General features: G+C 43.1%; 1 protein-coding gene across 1 annotated transcript in view; it reads right to left on the bottom strand.

Moving 5' to 3' along the window:
* The window catches only part of dnajc8 (DnaJ (Hsp40) homolog, subfamily C, member 8), a 61,943-nt gene that overhangs the window by 11,628 nt on the left and 32,477 nt on the right, over positions 1–17,838 (bottom strand). The window contains exons 3-6 of the mRNA XM_060915306.1: positions 10,510–10,566; positions 10,356–10,422; positions 8,176–8,270; positions 7,907–7,978 (exon numbers count right to left, since the gene is read on the bottom strand). Of these exons, the coding sequence (XP_060771289.1) occupies positions 7,907–7,978; positions 8,176–8,270; positions 10,356–10,422; positions 10,510–10,566 (291 nt within the window). The remainder of the gene's footprint in view (positions 1–7,906; positions 7,979–8,175; positions 8,271–10,355; positions 10,423–10,509; positions 10,567–17,838) is intronic.

Here is a 17,838-nt window from a genome sequence, read left to right as displayed (position 1 = left end):
AGATTTAAAAAAAAAAAACAAAACCTTTGGCTAGAAAAATAGCGGACGTCTGGGATCCCCGCAATGAACTATGTTTGGGCTATTTAAGGACTGCGCCCATGCAAGGACGATGCGAAGTATTACGCCGCGTCTAGGAACGTGAAAAATCCGAAAAATAAATTTCTCCATTCGGAAAACCGGCGATTTTCAAGAGTTTTGTCAAATATCCGGATTTCCGGGTATTTCGTCATTAGCGGAAAAAATCCGGAGGAATTTTTCATGAAAATCTAAAAATAAGGAATTCCGGGAAAATCCGGAACACTTTCACAACTAATAAATAAACCGAAAACTAAAGACGCGCTGAACACCCGAAAGGCTACCAAAACCTCATTATATATAAACTTCACACATATTTACAAGAGGAAAAACAGACCAACAGACATCAAAGAACTGGTAAAGAGGCACATCGGAGATGTAAAACTTCTGCACCAGTGAGTGACTGACAGTTTGTTCACAAACATGATCGCGAGGTTTGCTTCATTAAAAGCCGAACATTAAAAGAGAAAGACGCGCTGAACACCCGAAAAGCTACCAAAATTTCCCTGGATATTCTTCACGTGTTTAATATACGGAAAAACAGGAAAAGAGACACGTCAGAGAAGTAACACTTCTGCGCTGAGCGAGTGACAGTTTGTTCACAAAACTGGCAACAAGGTTTGCTTCATTACAAGTGGAAGATTTAAAGAGACAGACGCGCTGAACACCCGAAAGGCTACAAAAACCTTCAATGGATATTCATGCATATTGACAAGAAAAAAAAAAAAAAAAAAAAAAAAAAAACAGGCTTTTGTCTAAACCGGGGAACAGGGGCGCTGCGCCCTCTTACCGAAATGCCGATTGAACCCCAAGTCACACTTAGGCCATGCACTTATATGCTACTGCACAACATGCAATCTTTCTCAAAATGATCTTTTCTTCGTGAAAACATCCCAGCAACACCACGTGGCAATCTGTCTGACCATCAAATACGTTATAATTACTCCAAAAATATTCCAATCATAGTAGATACACCGCCAGACGGTGCAAAAACAATCCGAATTGGCGTTTTCCAGACTGAGGCGCCATGTTGTTTAGTTGTTTACTTGTCGCGGTTGCTCTCGCGAGATTTGACATGGGTTACATACAAGGTCAGCTGACTTGTAGAGCGAGATTTCTCCAGACTGAATGACCTTTCACACACCGGCGCGGGAGCTTTTGACAGAAGTAGTTCGCGAGTTGTTTTTGTTGACACTTGGGCATTTAAAGATGTCATCCCGCAGCACGAAACGGAAGAAAGCCAAAGACTGTCCGGGGCAGATGATGATTATTTTTCTTTTTCAATGTTGACAGACAATTTGTTACAATTTCCCTCTTAGACAGCCTCAGAATGTCCCATTGGAGCCTCAATTTTTCAAAGGCTTCGCACGGCGGAGGGGGGGACGGACAACCGGCACCATCCCCCCCACCCCCCACTTTGCTCCCTCGCCATGGTGAGCGCCCTCATACTAAATTTTTCTAGAAAAACCCCTGAAAACAGACCAACGGACATAAAAAAACTGGGAGAGAGAGCAATAGCGGAAATATAAAGTTCTACTTGGAGGTCTGGAAAAGTGACGGAGACTTTTACAATAGGTCTTCACTCAGCAAAGCCCTTTTGTTTTGAACGACAGCAATGCAACAATAAACTCCGACCAAAAGTAACTGAACTTGAACCGTCTACCTGGATATAGCTTGTATACAAGTTGGGTTGTCGTTCAGGCTTTTTGGACTTGTACCACTTTTATTGTTAGAACTTTGATTTTGTACATGGGATTGACAGAACACTGAATTACATTCTATCAGAATCAGCATTGCTAAGTTACCGCCCTGTTCTTAACTTTTTATAAAATCTATAATTGTTTCATCGAATGTGTATTTATAACAAATAATAATAATAATATTGGCTGACTTTTTAATGGTATGTCAGATATACTCCATTCAGCTACTCGTCATCGACTCATTCAAGATCATGCTAGTTGGATGGAATATATCTGATATACCACTCAACGCCAGCCGATATTATACATACGGGACACTTTTTCCATGGAATAAAAAACATGTATTCTATTCCCTTCTAGTGGGTTTATTGATAGCATATCGCTTATCCTCCGCGTATTACACCACCCTCCCCAATGGAGAACAAGCGTGCAATATTGTCAAGACAACACGATGTCGCACATCGGCGATGGAAAGCTTCCACACTGGCGAGTGACTGACAATTTGTAAACGAACATGGCCGCCGGGTTTGCTTCGTTAAATACGGAAGCTTTTGAGAGAACTTTGAAACGAGAAAGATGTGTTAACACCTTAAACGAATGCATAAAAATAACAGTTGGCTTTTTTCGTGGTATATCAGATATATTCCATTCAGCTAGCATGATATTGAACAAACATCATGCTAGCTGAACGGAATACACGATATACCACTCAATGCCAGCCAATATTATTTAAATACGTCACTCAGATCCATGATGTATTTTGTATGAAAAACGTGAGTTTTTCAACACGAGAAGATAAAATTCATATCTTCAAGCCAGTGTGTGATTTTCTTATTATAATCGATAGATTCACTAGGGATGTTAACCGATGACCGGTGGTTGACCGAATCAACGTCAACCGGTTAATTTTTTTTTTGGTCGTCGGTTTAAATAAATAAATAAATCGTTTTGAAGCTGCCGATTTTGGAGCGGAGAACCTGGAATTCTGTGTTGTAAACGCTTGGGGCGTGCCATGCGGTGTAAGGACGACAGCTGACAAATCAGAAACACCCATTCAGTCATGTCCCGCCCTCCCGCCCCAGTTGAAGACAGCTGTCACTCGGCGAAAGAAAAGTGTAGACACCGGCTTTTTAGCTTACAAATTACTGTTCTGTTTTTTTTTTAATTATTATTATTAGAAGGCACATGGAGTTTAGTCCTGCCTTGGCCAGTGCATTCTGAAAGTATGTTTCGGTCTGTAGCCAACAATGCATGTTACTGCAGATCAGATCTCTCCACACAAACTAAAGGCGCAGATGCCGACTTTTGGAGGGAAGGGGAGAGAATGAAATGACAGCGGTGTCTGAGGGGGAGTGACAAACGCAGCTTTTATGTCTGTGAGCCAAGTCGGTGACGGCTTCAGAGCAACTTCAATACCATGCAGTAATGGCGTGTTGATATTGGTAACGGCGTTATAACGATTGTAGCTAATTAATTAGATTACCCGGCATTATAAATTTATAACATGTAATTCTATCAATGTGATCTACCTCCTAAGCTGTCCCTGTGGTCTACAATATGTGGAGTGCACCCGCAGACAGTTGAGAATCCGTCTCAATGAGCATCGGAGCGCGATATATAGGGGGGACTCCAAATCGCCAGTTGCAAGACACTTCAATGAAGCTAAACGTTTGGCTAATGATCTTAAGTTTGTTGGCATTGACAGAGTTCTCCCTAATCGTCGTAGTAGCTGTACTAGCCAGTCTTTACTGAGATGTGAGGCCAGATGGATTTTTTATTTAAAAACATAGCAACCGAATGGATTGAATGATGATTTTGACTTGACTTGTTTTCTATGAATAGTTTCTACACTTAGGCCGAATCCCATTTCACCCCTTGGACCAACCCCTTGGCCCTTCCCCTCCATTTTGCGCGTTCACGTGAAGGGGTAGGGGTATCCCAATCCCAGTTAACGCGGAGGGGTAGGGGAAGGGGTAGGGCTTCTGTACCCCTCCAAACGGAGATTTTCCTGGAGCTGACTCCGAACGAAGGGGTTTGAGTGATTTCCCACAATGCCATGCGGATTTCAGCGAGATTTCATGCGGATTTCAGAAAGATGGCGGTTCCCGCGGCGAAAGATTGTCATAAATGTATTTTCTCCATTATTTACGTGTTTTAAGTTGTTATCCAGAGGAAACACGCCGCTTGATTCGCTTTCGAGCTGAGAATGAGCAGCGATTTCTGAAATCCAAGCTGCTGCTAAAAAGCTTTGGGAGTGAGTATTGTTTTCGGTTGCTTGACTGCGTACGTTTTGTTCTGTTATTCTCGCTTTTATTGTTTACATGAGTGTTCTGACACCTCATTCTGTCGGATGTGGTGCACGAAGCGCCAAAGATATCCCATTCAGTGGTGTTAGTTAACAAATCACACCCTGCCAGCAGAGATTTCTGGTTCTGCCTCTGGGTCTGACTGTAGCGGCTGGTCGCAGCCAATGACGCATTTTTGGTCGCGTTTTGCTAACGTAAACGCTGACGGAGGTACGCGATGACGTATGCGATCGTTGAAGGGCTATCCCAATACATAGGGGTTGAATTTCAAGCCCTATCCCTTGTAGCTCAGTTTCAAGGGGAAGGGCCAAGGGGAAGAAATTAGAATTGGGATTGGGCCTTAGTCTTACGCTTATTGTCCGATGTTTTTCTTTTTTTTATTATTTTCTTTCCTTATGATATGTATCATGACTATAAATTATGTCATTAGTTAAATCATAACAGGAACGGTACTGATGATAGGATGTCTTTATCCATGCACCCTAACCTGTATTCAAGTTTGGTTGTAGGCCTACTACCTGTCTTCTGTGTACGTGGCCTTGTCTATATATGGGCGTGTCTTTATGTTTAATGTTTGCACTGAGGATGGTCTGATTGTGACCGAAACGTTTGCACTTTTCACTTGGGTAGCACTTTTTTGTTGTTTTAATCAGGGCTTTGAACCGGTTCAAGGAACGAAAACTTTTTCTATTTCACATGGAACAGAAACAAAACCAGAAACTTTATTATTTTTTATGTTCCGGAACAGAAACGCTTATTAAAAATAATGGTAACCGGTTAATACCGGTTTTTATTTTGTTCCTCAAAGTTTCCGTAGCCTACAAATAAAGCCATTCTTCTCCTGCGCAAGTTTCTATGACCCGCTGGGGTTCACTTCCTGTGTGACGTTCGCTGACTGAATGGAGAGAGCGGGAAGGTGGACTACTATCACATCTCCACGTGATAATAAGTAAGTGCATTACTGAGTGTCTGAGCAAAGAAGAGCCTGAACGATGCAACCTCCCTATTGGCTGTTTGTAAAAATGTATCAGTTGTTGCCCTTCCCACGGGAATCATCGCGGGCTCGAGAGACGAGACCTGACGAGTTAGTTCGTTGGTAGCAGAACAAAATGTCTGGACGGAAATCGGGTTTTCAGAAAAGGAAAGAAAATAAACGGAGGGTTGAAAATACAAAAAAGGAGGCAGAAAATGCAAAACGAGTTTTAAGGTAGGACAAATGGTTACTTTTCTGAGGCAGCCCGCCGTGGCTGCCTGCAGGCTTATTTATTATAGCCCATTTAGTTAAAATAGTTGACATAAAATGTTTATAGTTATAGTTATGTGATGGTTGTCCTGATTTAGACTGTTTTTTTTTGGGGGGGGGGGGGGGGGTTGCGCGATGTTGCACCCGGGTCCAGATTAGGGCAGAACCGGCCCTGGCTACATTTCAGGTGTAGCTTGTTTTATGTATGTATGTACTTGCATAGATGTGTACTTGGTCTTCCAATATGGCGCCTAACAAAATCTCGCGGCGCGGTGACGTCATGCGGTAGTCCTCTATAGGGCCTGACTAGCCTTTGGTAACACACTAAACGAATTCTCTTTCATTTTTGGCACTTTTTCTGTTTGTGTAGATGGGAAGACATACTGAGAATCCAAATCGCCAACATTTGAAATAATAATTGTTTTGAATTATTTCTTGTCTTATTTAATGAAGGTTGTAATAGAATTAGCCTACATTTGGCTTAAGCTGGATGAGACAGAGACATAATTTTATAGCCATTTGTTAAACCGCTGACAGGGAACGTAATTAACCGTTCCGGGAACGAAATTTTTTTGTTCTAACCGGTTCGGGAACGTCTATTTAATGGTGGAACCCAAAGCCGGAAACGTTAAAATTCCATTTCTGTTCGGAACGAACCAATAGGAAAAAAATTCTGGTTCAAAGCCCTGGTTTTAATATGTAATAAAAGTACATTATTACATCGGCATATAGGTGTGCGAGTTCCTTTTGTTTGTTTTCAGATCATATCTCGCCACACAAACTAAAGGCGCGGATGCCGACTTTTGGAGGGAAGGGGAGAGAATGAAACGACAGCGGTGTCTGAGGGGGAGTGACAAACGCAGCTTTTATGTCTGTGAGCCAAGTCGGTGACGGCTTCAGAGCAACTTCAATACCATGCAGTAATGGCGTGTTGATATTGGTAACGGCGTTATAACGATTGTAGCTAATTAATTAGATTACCCGGCGTTTTCACAGCCTTTATTTTAACGCCGTTATTCCCGTCACTGAATTTTATGTACTACTTCTAGCACTTGACTTAATTTTCAACGCCATCATGGCCAACTGAAACCGTCTCTAAGCTGCAGCCATTTGTCCTCTGCGTTTGACTAAATGTTTCGCGCTGTAGAAAAGGTAACGCGAGTGGACGGCAGCGACTGGGACTGAATGTGCGGATGCTCGCGGTTAGATTTAGAATAGATTCTAATAATTCCAATTCTAGAATTTTAAACTCGTAGGTTAACCGACTTTAACCGGCTAATGAGGCTCGGTGGTCAGTCAAGATTTTTTTTTTTAGTTTTCGCCATCCCTAAGATTCACAAACAAAACGTACCCAAATTTATCAAAACAACTGAACGATTTCCTCACAACTCTCACACAAACAAACATGTGCGTGTCAGTTGTGAGGAAATCAATCAATTGTTTTGATAAATTCGGGTACGTTTTGTTTGTGAGTTTGTGAATGTGTCTACTAGGGCTGTAACGATACACCCAACTCACGATTCGATTCGTATCGCGATTTTTGACCCACGATTCGATACGCCCACGATTTTTTTTTTAAATGTGTTTTTAAAGTAGTAAATTTGACTTATTAACATTTACTTACTTACATTAACTATTTAATAACAAATAATTCAGACCACTGCAGAGAATGAGTAATATGTACGCAAAAATGAACAAATGTATATCCAAAGATTGTTTTATTTTTCAAAATACTGTTGAGCCGGAAGCTCCGTTTTTTTCGGTTCTGAAAAAGTCATTTTTCCAAATCGTGTAAATCCGTTAAGATTTTTTTTGGGGGGGGGGGGTGGCTCTCTCACTGTCTCACTCTCATAGGGCCAATGATTTTCTGTGATCGCGGAAAACAGATGGAAATTACGGAATTTTTATGGTGAAACATTGCTCGCGTGTCAAAATGTAACTGCCGCAGAAGGCTTCCGCCCAAGCAGACATGCCTTCAGTGTTGCCAGATATCGCTAACGTTTTCCACCCCAAAATATGTTCAAAACCAGCCAAAAAGCACCTAAACCCGCCCAATCTGGCAACACTGCATGCCTTTCCGGTCAAGTGATTGTGATTGGCTTGTGGCACACCTAGCCAGCCAATGAGCTGCTTGTTTACAGATTCGCTCCTCATGTCGCAACCAGAATGGCGACCGCTTAAAAGAAATGAATGCTCTGCCAGTGGCGAGTGTGGACGTTGCGTGACTCGCAGAAGATTGTCACAGGTCGGCGAAAAACGACTTACTAATAGATATAAAAAAAATAAAAGTAATTTAAGTAAGTTTAAAATGTAATTTAAATAAAAAGTAAAGTATTCATAAATTGAAGTTTGGAAGCGCCTCTGTTTTTGGGCTGAGAAGTTTGAAACGGTGTACCGCGATTCTGCCTTCTTGTATCGCGACACGGATCGTGGCTCTGCGTATCGTGATTTCGATACGCGTATCGTTACAGCCCTAGTGTCTACATAATAAAAAGAAAAAATAATAATAAAATCACACTACATTCAACCACTCATTCTTGAGAAAAACAACATCTGTAACATGACAAAGCGAACTCCATTACCATTTCCGGGTCGTCCTCCTCAATCTCTGTGGACTTGCCCTCCTTCTTCAACTGCTTCCTCTTTTGATTGATCTGTCAAACAGTAAAACTCAGTATGACGACACAGTCACTATGACGTGCTGCTCAAATGGGACACCTCTAAATATATGAGCTGTTATTAAAATTAAAATACCATAAGGACTGAAAGAAAGGAACTTTACAAAGAACAGAAGCAAATTTGTGTGACTCATTTCAGCTGCTACTAAAAAGGATTTTCATGTTCCTCGTACGTTGTGCTCGACGTATTCTTTTCCTGCATTAATCACATCCACGGCCCTTTTCTTCTGCTCGGGATCCAGGAGCAGCTTGTACGCCTTATCAACGGCTGCAAAACAAACAGTCTCAGACAGGGGAGGTTTAAAAACAGCAGCGGTGCACGACACACTCATACCAGTGCCCCACACACACACACACACACACACACACACACACACACAGCCACATCAGTGTCACTGCTATCCTGAGACCCATCACTGAAATATCACCTGCTCAGATGGAGTCTAAAGAGAAGCTGATGACCATCAGTACAACCAAAGCACATGACATAACACATCGTTACACCCTGTATGTGAAAGGCAAACCCGATGGACAGTTCATTTAAAAACTGACAGCTCAAACCAATATGGTGAGAATACAGGCAGGAAGCAAAAACAAGAAGGAAGCATGAACGTTCGTTAACTTCTAATGTAGACCATGCTGTGTGCTGTCAGTTTATAAAACTGTACAACAAAGGAACAAAGTCTGACGTGACAGAACTTCACGCCCTAATTCGCCAGCCCAAGGTATATATACAGTAGTGCTTGAAAGTTTGCGAGTCCTTTAGAATTTTCTATATTTCTGCATAAATATGACCTAAAACATCAGATTTTCACACAAGTCCTAAAAGTAGATAAAGAGAACCCAGTTAAACAAAAGAGACAAAAATATTATACTTGCTCATTTATTTATTGAGGAAAATGATCCAATATTACATATCTGTGAGTGGCAAAAGTATGTGAACCTCTAGGATTAGCAGTTAATTTGAAAGTGAAATTATAGTCAGGTGTGAGTGGGCACCCTGCTTTATTTAAAGAACAGGGATCTATCAAAGTCTGATCTTCACAACATATTTGTGGAAGTGTATCATGGCACGAACAAAGGAGATTTCTGAGGACCTCAGGAAAAGCGTTGTTGATGCTCATCAGGCTGGAAAAGGTTACAAAACCATCTCTAAAGAGTTTGGACTCCACCAATCCACAGTCAGACAGATTGTGTACAAATGGAGGAAATTCAAGACCATTGTTACCCTCCCCAGGAGTGGGCGACCAACAAAGATCACTCCAAGAGCAAGGCGTGTAATAGCCGGCGAGGTCACAAAGGACCCCAGGGTAACTTCTAAGCAACTGAAGGCCTCTCACTTTGGCTAATGTTCATGAGTCCACCATCAGGCCACTGAACAACAAATGGTGTGCATGGCAGGGTTGCAAGGAGAAAGCCACTGCTCTCCAAAAAGAACATTGCCGCTCGTCTGCAGTTTGCTAAAGATCACATGGACAAGCCAGAAGGCTATTGGAAATATGTTTTGTGGACAGATAAGACCAAAATAGAACTCTTTGGTTGAAATGAGAAGCGTTATGTTTGGAGAAAGGAAAACACTGCATTCCAGCATATGAACCTTATCCCGCCTGTGAAACATGGTGGTGGTAGTATCATGGTTTGGGCCCGTTTTGCTGCATCTGGGCCAGGACAGCTTGCCATCATTGATGGAACAATGAATTCTGAATTATACCAGCGAATTCTAAAGGAAAATATCAGGACATCTGTCCATGAACTGAATCTCAAGAGAAGGTGGGTCATGCAGCAAGACAACGACCCTAAGCACACAAGTCGTTCTACCAAAGAATGGTTAAAGAAGAATAAAGTTAATGTTTTGGAATGGCCAAGTCAAAGTCCTGACCTTAATCCAATTGAAATGTTGTGGAAGGACCTGAAGCGAGCAGTTCATGTGAGGAAACCCACCAACATCCCAGAGTTGAAGCTGTTCTGTACGGAGGAATGGGCTAAAATTCCTCCAAGCCGGTGTGCAGGACTGATCAACAGTTACCGCAAACGTTTAGTTGCAGTTATTGCTGCACAAGGGGGTCACACCAGATACTGAAAGCAAAGGTTCACATACTTTTGCCACTCACATATGTAATATTGGATCACTTTCCTCAATCAATAAATGACCAAGTATAATATTTTTGTCTCGTTTGTTTAACTGGGTTCTCTTTATCTACTTTTAGGACTTGTGTGAAAATCTGATGATGTTTTTGGTCATATTTATGCAGAAATATAGAAAATTCTAAAGGGTTCGCAAACTCTCAAGCACCACTGTACTTCTCCTGTGGTCTTTGAGGAAATAAGATCTGAAAGCAGAATGAAGATTTACCTTCGAAGGCCTGCTGTGCTCTGTCTGCATCGTCCTGGTTCTTATCCGGATGGACCAAAATGGACAACTGGAGGAATTAAAGTTTTCAGTTTTCTTTTCTTTATTTATTTGTTTATCATGTCACTCTGAACACCAAAAAGAGGACTGAAAGTACCTGGCGAAATCTCTTCTTCAGCTCTTCATCCGTGGCCTCTGGATCAATCTGTAAAACCTTCACCCAAAAAATTAAATAAATAAGTAAATAGAATTATCCATCCATCCATCATCTCTAGCCGCTTTATCCTGTTCTACAGGGTCGCAGGCAAGCTGGAGCCTATCCCAGCTGACTACGGGCGAAAGGCGGGGTACACCCTGGACAAGTCGCCAGGTCATCACAGGGCTGACACATAGACACAGACAACCATTCACACTCACATTCACACCTACGCTCAATTTAGAGTCACCAGTTAACCTAACCTGCATGTCTTTGGACTGTGGGGGAAACCGGAGCACCCGGAGGAAACCCACGCGGACACGGGGAGAACATGCAAACTCCGCACAGAAAGACCCTCATCGGCTGCTGGGCTCGAATCCAGAACCTTCTTGCTGTGAGGCGAGAATTTTCTTCTTCTAGCTGTTCCCATTAGGGGTCGCCACAGCGGATCATCCAGATCTGCATATTTAATTTAGCACAGGGTTGGTTTTTTTTTAATTCCCTGCTGGCTGAAAGGCCCGAAGGGGGATTATGTCGTGGTGATGTCTGTCCATCCGTTCCAGGAAAGGGTACTCACAATTCTCCTCAATTTTTGAAGGAATTTCACAAACTTGGCAGGCGGCTTTGTTATCGGACAGTAATACGCATATTGCAATTTCGTTTGCAACATACTGTAGCGGGGGATATTGTGCTCTTTCTTGGAGCTTTTTTTTGTGGCTACTGCCTCATGTAGAGACTGTAGCGACTATGTCATCGTGTTGTAAGAATGAGTAACAATCGCACACTGCACATACACATACAAGTGCTCCGATTAAAATGGCTGGCGAGTGTATACAATTCGGTTCACCATTCGAAATAAATGGACGAGACGAAAGAAATCGCTTTCAGACATGTTTATGCTCATTACCGAGGGAAAGTGCGTTCCTATATTAAAATATACTCCAGGTGGTCTGCCCTTTCCTCGCCTTCTTCGGCTAATGGTCCCATGTCTGGTGGAGATGTGACACTTCCGAGTTGTTACAGGAAGTTGTTGAAAAGAGTATCGAGACCACTGAGCTCTAGCGCCGGGCCTTTTCTGGGAAATAATTGTTTGGGTCATGGCGATAGGGCTGTGTACTGGTACTGTACCATGAAAATCGATTCGGTACAGGTCCAAAATACCGGGTCATGAAGTACCGGTACTGTACCGATATAAATTTACACCAAGTATCTGCTTATTTTGTGACTGAAGATGCGTAAATCCTACCACAAAGACGAAAATTTAGCACTGGAAAAGACGTAAAATGCCGCGCTGAAACTTGAAATCAGAGCCCTCTTTGATTTGAGATCCTCTCGCCACAGTCTCACGAGACATTGCGAGAGCTTGGCTGATCCAGCGTTCTGATTGGTCAAAAAGACTCAAAAGCAGGTCAGCCATTTTTCCTTTGCTGGCATTGGCAGCCTTTTTTGCTTTGTGTAATTTTGCCGTGCAAGTTAAAGGCCGCGGACTGCGCGTAGTCTGTAGTGTAGTCACTTCTCGCTGTGAGACAACTTATTTTGTCCCAAGTTAACCAAGCGTGAGACTGAGAGGGTGACTGAGAAGTGAGGTAGGAAACCTAGTTATGTTCGGTTTTCTTTGAATAAAGATACTGACAAGTTGTCAACAGTTTATTAATGTTTCTGTCGCTATTAAAGAAGTTCAGAAGAATTTGTCAAATTGTTCAGGTACAGGTCCGGACCTGTACCGGTACCTGATGTTACGTTTAGGTACGCAGCCCTACATGGTGGCAGCGTGTGTATGGCAGCCTTGGTTCGGAGGTTTCAGTTTTGAAAACTGTAAGAGGTAAGAGTAGAATAATATAAAGTACAGACACCTGGTATATTTTACTTCTGTGATTTTTAAAAATTGCTCATTTTTGGATTACGCTTCATTTTTGTGGCTACTGCCTCAGAGCAAATATATATATACTAGTGCTGTCAAAAATGTCACGTTATTAACGCGTTAACTTGACTCAATTTTAACGGCGATAATTTTTTTATCGCGAGATTAACGCTCTGTGACATGATGCCACGCCCCACACAGCCAGAGTCCTCTGCCCTCCCCCGAAGAGCCACGGTGCTCGGCTTAGGTTTCGTTTTCCCATCGGCAGCTCCAGCCCCACTTTGCAGTGGCGGTGACAAGACGTGTTATGCTCTGCAATAATATAAAAAAAACAAAACATTGGTACAACCAGTGTTCGAACTATGCCGATATTTTCGGGGGGCTCCCTTTTTTTTCCCGGGGGTGTGTGTGTGTGTGTGTGTGTGTGTGTGTGTGTGCTTGCGCTTGTCTCAGAGCGCGGATCTCCATCGCGCGCTCACTTCGGATATGCAAATGCTTCCCGTTACACACGATTGCTATGTCAATAAACATCATTTTGCCAATATTTTAGAGACCCCCCAACATTTCCCAAATCATGTTTTCAAGGGATCTCATGTCTGTTTCAGGGGATCTCGGATCCCCCGAGTACCCCCGTAGTTCCAACGGTGAGCAAGCCCATTCACTTTTTTATGCTGATAAGAGAATTACAATGGTTTTTCATGTGACAAAAATGTGCGATTAAACTGCGATTAATCGCGAGTTAACTATGACAGTCGCGACAATCGCGATTAAATATTTTAATCGCTTGACAGCACTAATATATACACATTTACTGTATAGACATGGGATCAGAAAGCAATTTTATTTATAAGCAGTAGCCACATGGACCCACAGGGTACCTATTTTTTTTTTTTTTTAAACTTCAGGTTTTATATTTTGAAATAAAAAAAAAAAGTAAAGCCATCCTTGAAGCACTGCACTGAGTACAACAAACAGTCCAAGACTCTCGACAGCAAGAGAAATCAGGAAAATGACTTTCGTAAAATTACAGTCATGTGTCCGGTCTTTAGAAGGCGACTTACATCGTACGTTCTCTGAAAAAAAATGTAAACAGAGCCGTAAAAGGGAACTGAAGTAATTTTTAAACTTGTTTTATTTCTTAATTCACGTGCTATTCAATTATGTTTTCGGTTTTTAGCCATGTTGAATGTAGCTAAAAACTGTTGGGTCCACGGCAGGCGTCGCTTAATGTGCACAATGCGGGAGCGGGTGGGAGAGGTGATAAGCTGCAGTCCCGCTAACTAAAAACGTGTTTAAAATAAAATTTATAAATTATTAATTTATGTCTATCATATATAATTTGTGCTGGATATTTTATTTGGCATTAATAAAAACATTTTAAGATGCCTAAATTTGCGGATGTGGTCTAATCTCGCGTACGTTTCCGATTCCTTTCCGCTCTTCCGTGTTTGAGATCTCCGATCATGGCAGAAGAGCAGAGCTCCTCTAGTGAAGCTCACAGTGCTTCAGAAGTAAGTGCTGCTTTAAAAAGAGCTACATTTACCGTTAAGTCAAGAGTCCTGAAATCAGACATATGGAAGTCGTTCTCACTCGTGTACGACGCGGATGGAAATCAGCTGCCCTTTGCTTGTTGTGATAAGTGCCAAAAGGCTCTGACATAAATCAGGTACATCAGGCCTGAATCGCCGTGTATGTACTGTCTTAAAAGGACAACAATTGTTGGAGTTCAGAGGGAACAACGCAAAAGTGACGGATGCGTTGAAGGCAAAGACCGTGGAGAAATGCGTTGATTTTGTTGCTGCGGACCTCCGCCCGTATGACAGCATCGCTGGTTGGGGATTAGTTCAGTTAGCCCAACACTTACACTACGTTCACACTGCAGGCTGAAGTGACTCAAATCCGATTTTTTCGCCCATACGTGATACGTATCCGATCTTTTATTGACAATACGAACGACACAGATCCGATTTTTTCAAATCCGACCCAGGCCGTTTGGATATGTGGTCCTACTTCCGATTCCTATCCGATCTTTTCATATGCGACTTCAGTCTGAACCGCCAGGTCGCATTCATCCGACTTACACGTCATCAACAAGCCACAAACGTCACTATTCTGCGCTGAAGTAGGCGGCGGGTCTCTCAAAAAAAAGTTACAACAACATGGCTTTGATGTTCCTTTGAACGGAGGTTGCAGTCACTACCCCGCAGAACGCCTGAGCCAAAACCCTTGCCCTCTTCCTTCTCAACCTCCTCCTTAACATCAGGCTATTGTGCATGTTCTGGCTCTGTCGCAACAACAACTGCATCATCGCCAGGTACTCCATGCTGGCTACTGTCATACACAGGAAACTTTAGGTTACTTCCGTAAACACTGGCCATGCTCACTGCGTGTGACGTCGTCGTATCCTGCAATGCGCACGCGCAACGCTTTTAGGTCGCTTTTCGTTAGGGCTGGGAATCGATCCAGATTTCCTGGATCGATTCGATTCCGATTCATAAGGTCACGATCCGATTCGATATCGATTTACTTAGATATTGCTAGATTGTCACTTTAAAGTAAAAACTGTCCCTATTGACAGGAACAGCCCCATATGTGTTTATGCATGTAATTTAACACCAAATGCCTTCTCCAGTGCAGTTTGATTCGCCGCAGGTTTAGCTGAAACTGTGTCGGCGTGGTGTCTGGATAAGTGGTTGTGGAGATTGGTTGTATTGCCACTATATTTTACCTCTATGTGGCACAGTTTGCACACTGCTTTTGTTCTGTCGACTTCGTCTCTGTCCTCGTAACGTTTGAATCTAAAGTAATGCCATACATCAGCTTTCAGGCCAGGCGGTGATTTTAGCTGTGCAGCTTCAGCCGTCTCGCGTTCTTAAGTTTCGGTTTCGTTTGCCGGCACCCGCTTTTTATAGCGGCCCTTGCGCGGTCGAGAAAATAGTGCCTATAGCCACCTGGAAGAGATCGATCCACACATTTTTGAATCGATCTCGTATTTTTTGAACGTGAATCGATATCGGATCGTGGATCGATCTTTTGAACCCAGCCCTACTTTTCGTTCATACTGAGGATCACATACAAGTCGCATATATTTGTTAATGTGAACGACCTCACAAAAAAATCGGATTTCACAAAAAAATCGGAATTGAGCATTAAGCCTTGCAGTGTGAACGTAGTGTATGTTGACACGGCAGCCACAATAGGCAAATTCGATGTGCGAGATATTCTGCCCCATCCAACAACTGTGTCACGTCATGTAGATGATGGGGCACTCAAATTTAGAAGAGCTGTTGTTGATGACATGAACAATGACAAGAACTTTCGTGAGAAATAACGCGAACGTCTGCATCATGCGGGATTTGCGGGCGGGAGCGGGACTGAAAATCATAATTCTTCGCGGGAGCGGGACTGAAAATTCTGTCCCGCGCAGACCTCTACTAGAGACCACCGCACAATTAATGAAAAAAACTATGCCAAGAGACCTTTAAGGAACTGTGTGTTTACCTATTTAAGGACTGCGCTGATGCATTTGCATGGACGCATTACCGAGCCTTTCTACCCGTTGTCTTGATTTCCTGTTTCACGATCCTTGTGCCCGTTTCTCCTTCTTGTTCTCGCTGAGCCTTTGATGTACTGTTTGCGCCTCGGCTGACTCTTTTGCCTGCACTCTCGTTTTTGATCTAGCCTGCCGTTTTGGATCATTTGCCTGTGTATATATATTCTGCACTTTATTAAACCGTACGCTTCTGCACATACATCCGCCTCCCTCGCGTACGTGACATGGACATTATTCCATACGACTTCGAACCAACGGAGAAGAGCTGGAAAGACGACAGGATAAGGACGAGTCCGTCGCGCTGGGATTTACGTCATTACTGTCGCGCAATTAAAACGTGCCCGATCAGGCGGCTGGTGGGTTTTCAAAATAATAAATACATGCATGTGTTTTTGTGATAAACACAGATTATACTGAGCGCATTTCCCACATAATCCTCAATAAGGTTTTGGACAGCGCTACAAAATGGTATCCACGCTATATAGTGAGTAGGGAGCGATTTCGGACACGGGGGAAACTTCCGGCTTGATTACGTCAGCGTTCGAAAGGCGGCGCGCGTGTCTTTTGATAACATTGGCAGATGTCGGTCACTTTGATTTCCGCTGTACGTTTTACTTCCGTCCTACGATGTCTCGCACAGGTCTCAATGAATCTCGTTTACAGCCATTGCTTTGACATATGGACTGATCTATTACAGAGCATATTTCAAACACTCATAACTTGCTATAGCAGCGACAAAATAGCGATCAAAAATGCATTCCGATATTTAATAAAATGAGAAATTGAATTTTGATTAAAAAAATTTGCCTTCCCCGGGGCCGGCGAGGGCCTTTCTGTGTGGAGTTTGCATGTTCTCCCCGTGTCCGCATGGGTTTCCTCCGGGTGCTCCGGTTTCCCCCACAGTCCAAAGACATGCAGGTTAGGTTAACTGGTGACTCTAAATTGAGCGTAGGTGTGAATGTGAGTGTGAATGGTTGTCTGTGTCTATGTGTCAGCCCTGTGATGACCTGGCGACTTGTCCAGGGTGTACCCCGCCTTTCGCCCGTAGTCAGCTGGGATAGGCTCCAGCTTGCCTGCGACCCTGTAGAAGGATAAAGCGGCTAGAGATAATGAGATGAGATGAAAATTTGCCTTCAGTTTTCCTTTAACTGAACTGGTTCTAAGTATGGACGCGATGAATGCAACACTTTGAAGCATATTACACCACCGTTCAAAAGTTTGGGGTCACCCAGACAATTTTGTGTTTTCCATGAAACAGGGATGAGAATGGGACATTTAAAAAAAACTCTGAAATGTCTGCCAACTTTCCCACATAATATAGATATGAATGTTTTCAAATTCAATGATGGTTTAAAACGTTTATAAACTAAAATAACAAATCCCTACAGATATAATTTTATATAAAAAATCTCCTTCTCACCCCCGGCGGGGGGGTGGTATCCATGTCATCCTCAAGCTCAGGTCCTCTACCAGAGGCCTGGGAGTTTGAGGGTTCTGCGCAGTATCTTCGATGTTCCTAGGACTGCGCTCTTCTGGACTGAGGCTTCAGATGTTGTTCCTGGGATTTGCTGGAGCCACTCTCCCAGTTTGGGGGTTACTGCCCCAAGTGCCCCCACTACCACGGGGACCACGCAACCCTTGACCTTCCACATCCGTTCCAGCTGCTCTTTCAACCCTTGATACTTCTCAAGTTTCTTATGTTCCTTCTTCCTGATGTTGGCGTCAGCTGGGATCGCCACATCTATCACCACCACCCTCTTCTGCTCTGTCCACCACCACTATGTCCGGTTGGTTAACCAGGATCTGTTTGTCAGTCTGGAAGCTGAAGTCCCACAGAACCTTGGCCCTGTTGTTCTCAGCCACCTTCTGTGGTATG

This window comes from Neoarius graeffei, chromosome 2 (genome assembly GCF_027579695.1).
Source record: "Neoarius graeffei isolate fNeoGra1 chromosome 2, fNeoGra1.pri, whole genome shotgun sequence".
NCBI lineage: Eukaryota > Metazoa > Chordata > Actinopteri > Siluriformes > Ariidae > Neoarius > Neoarius graeffei.
This window is presented reverse-complemented; position numbering and strand designations above follow the sequence as displayed.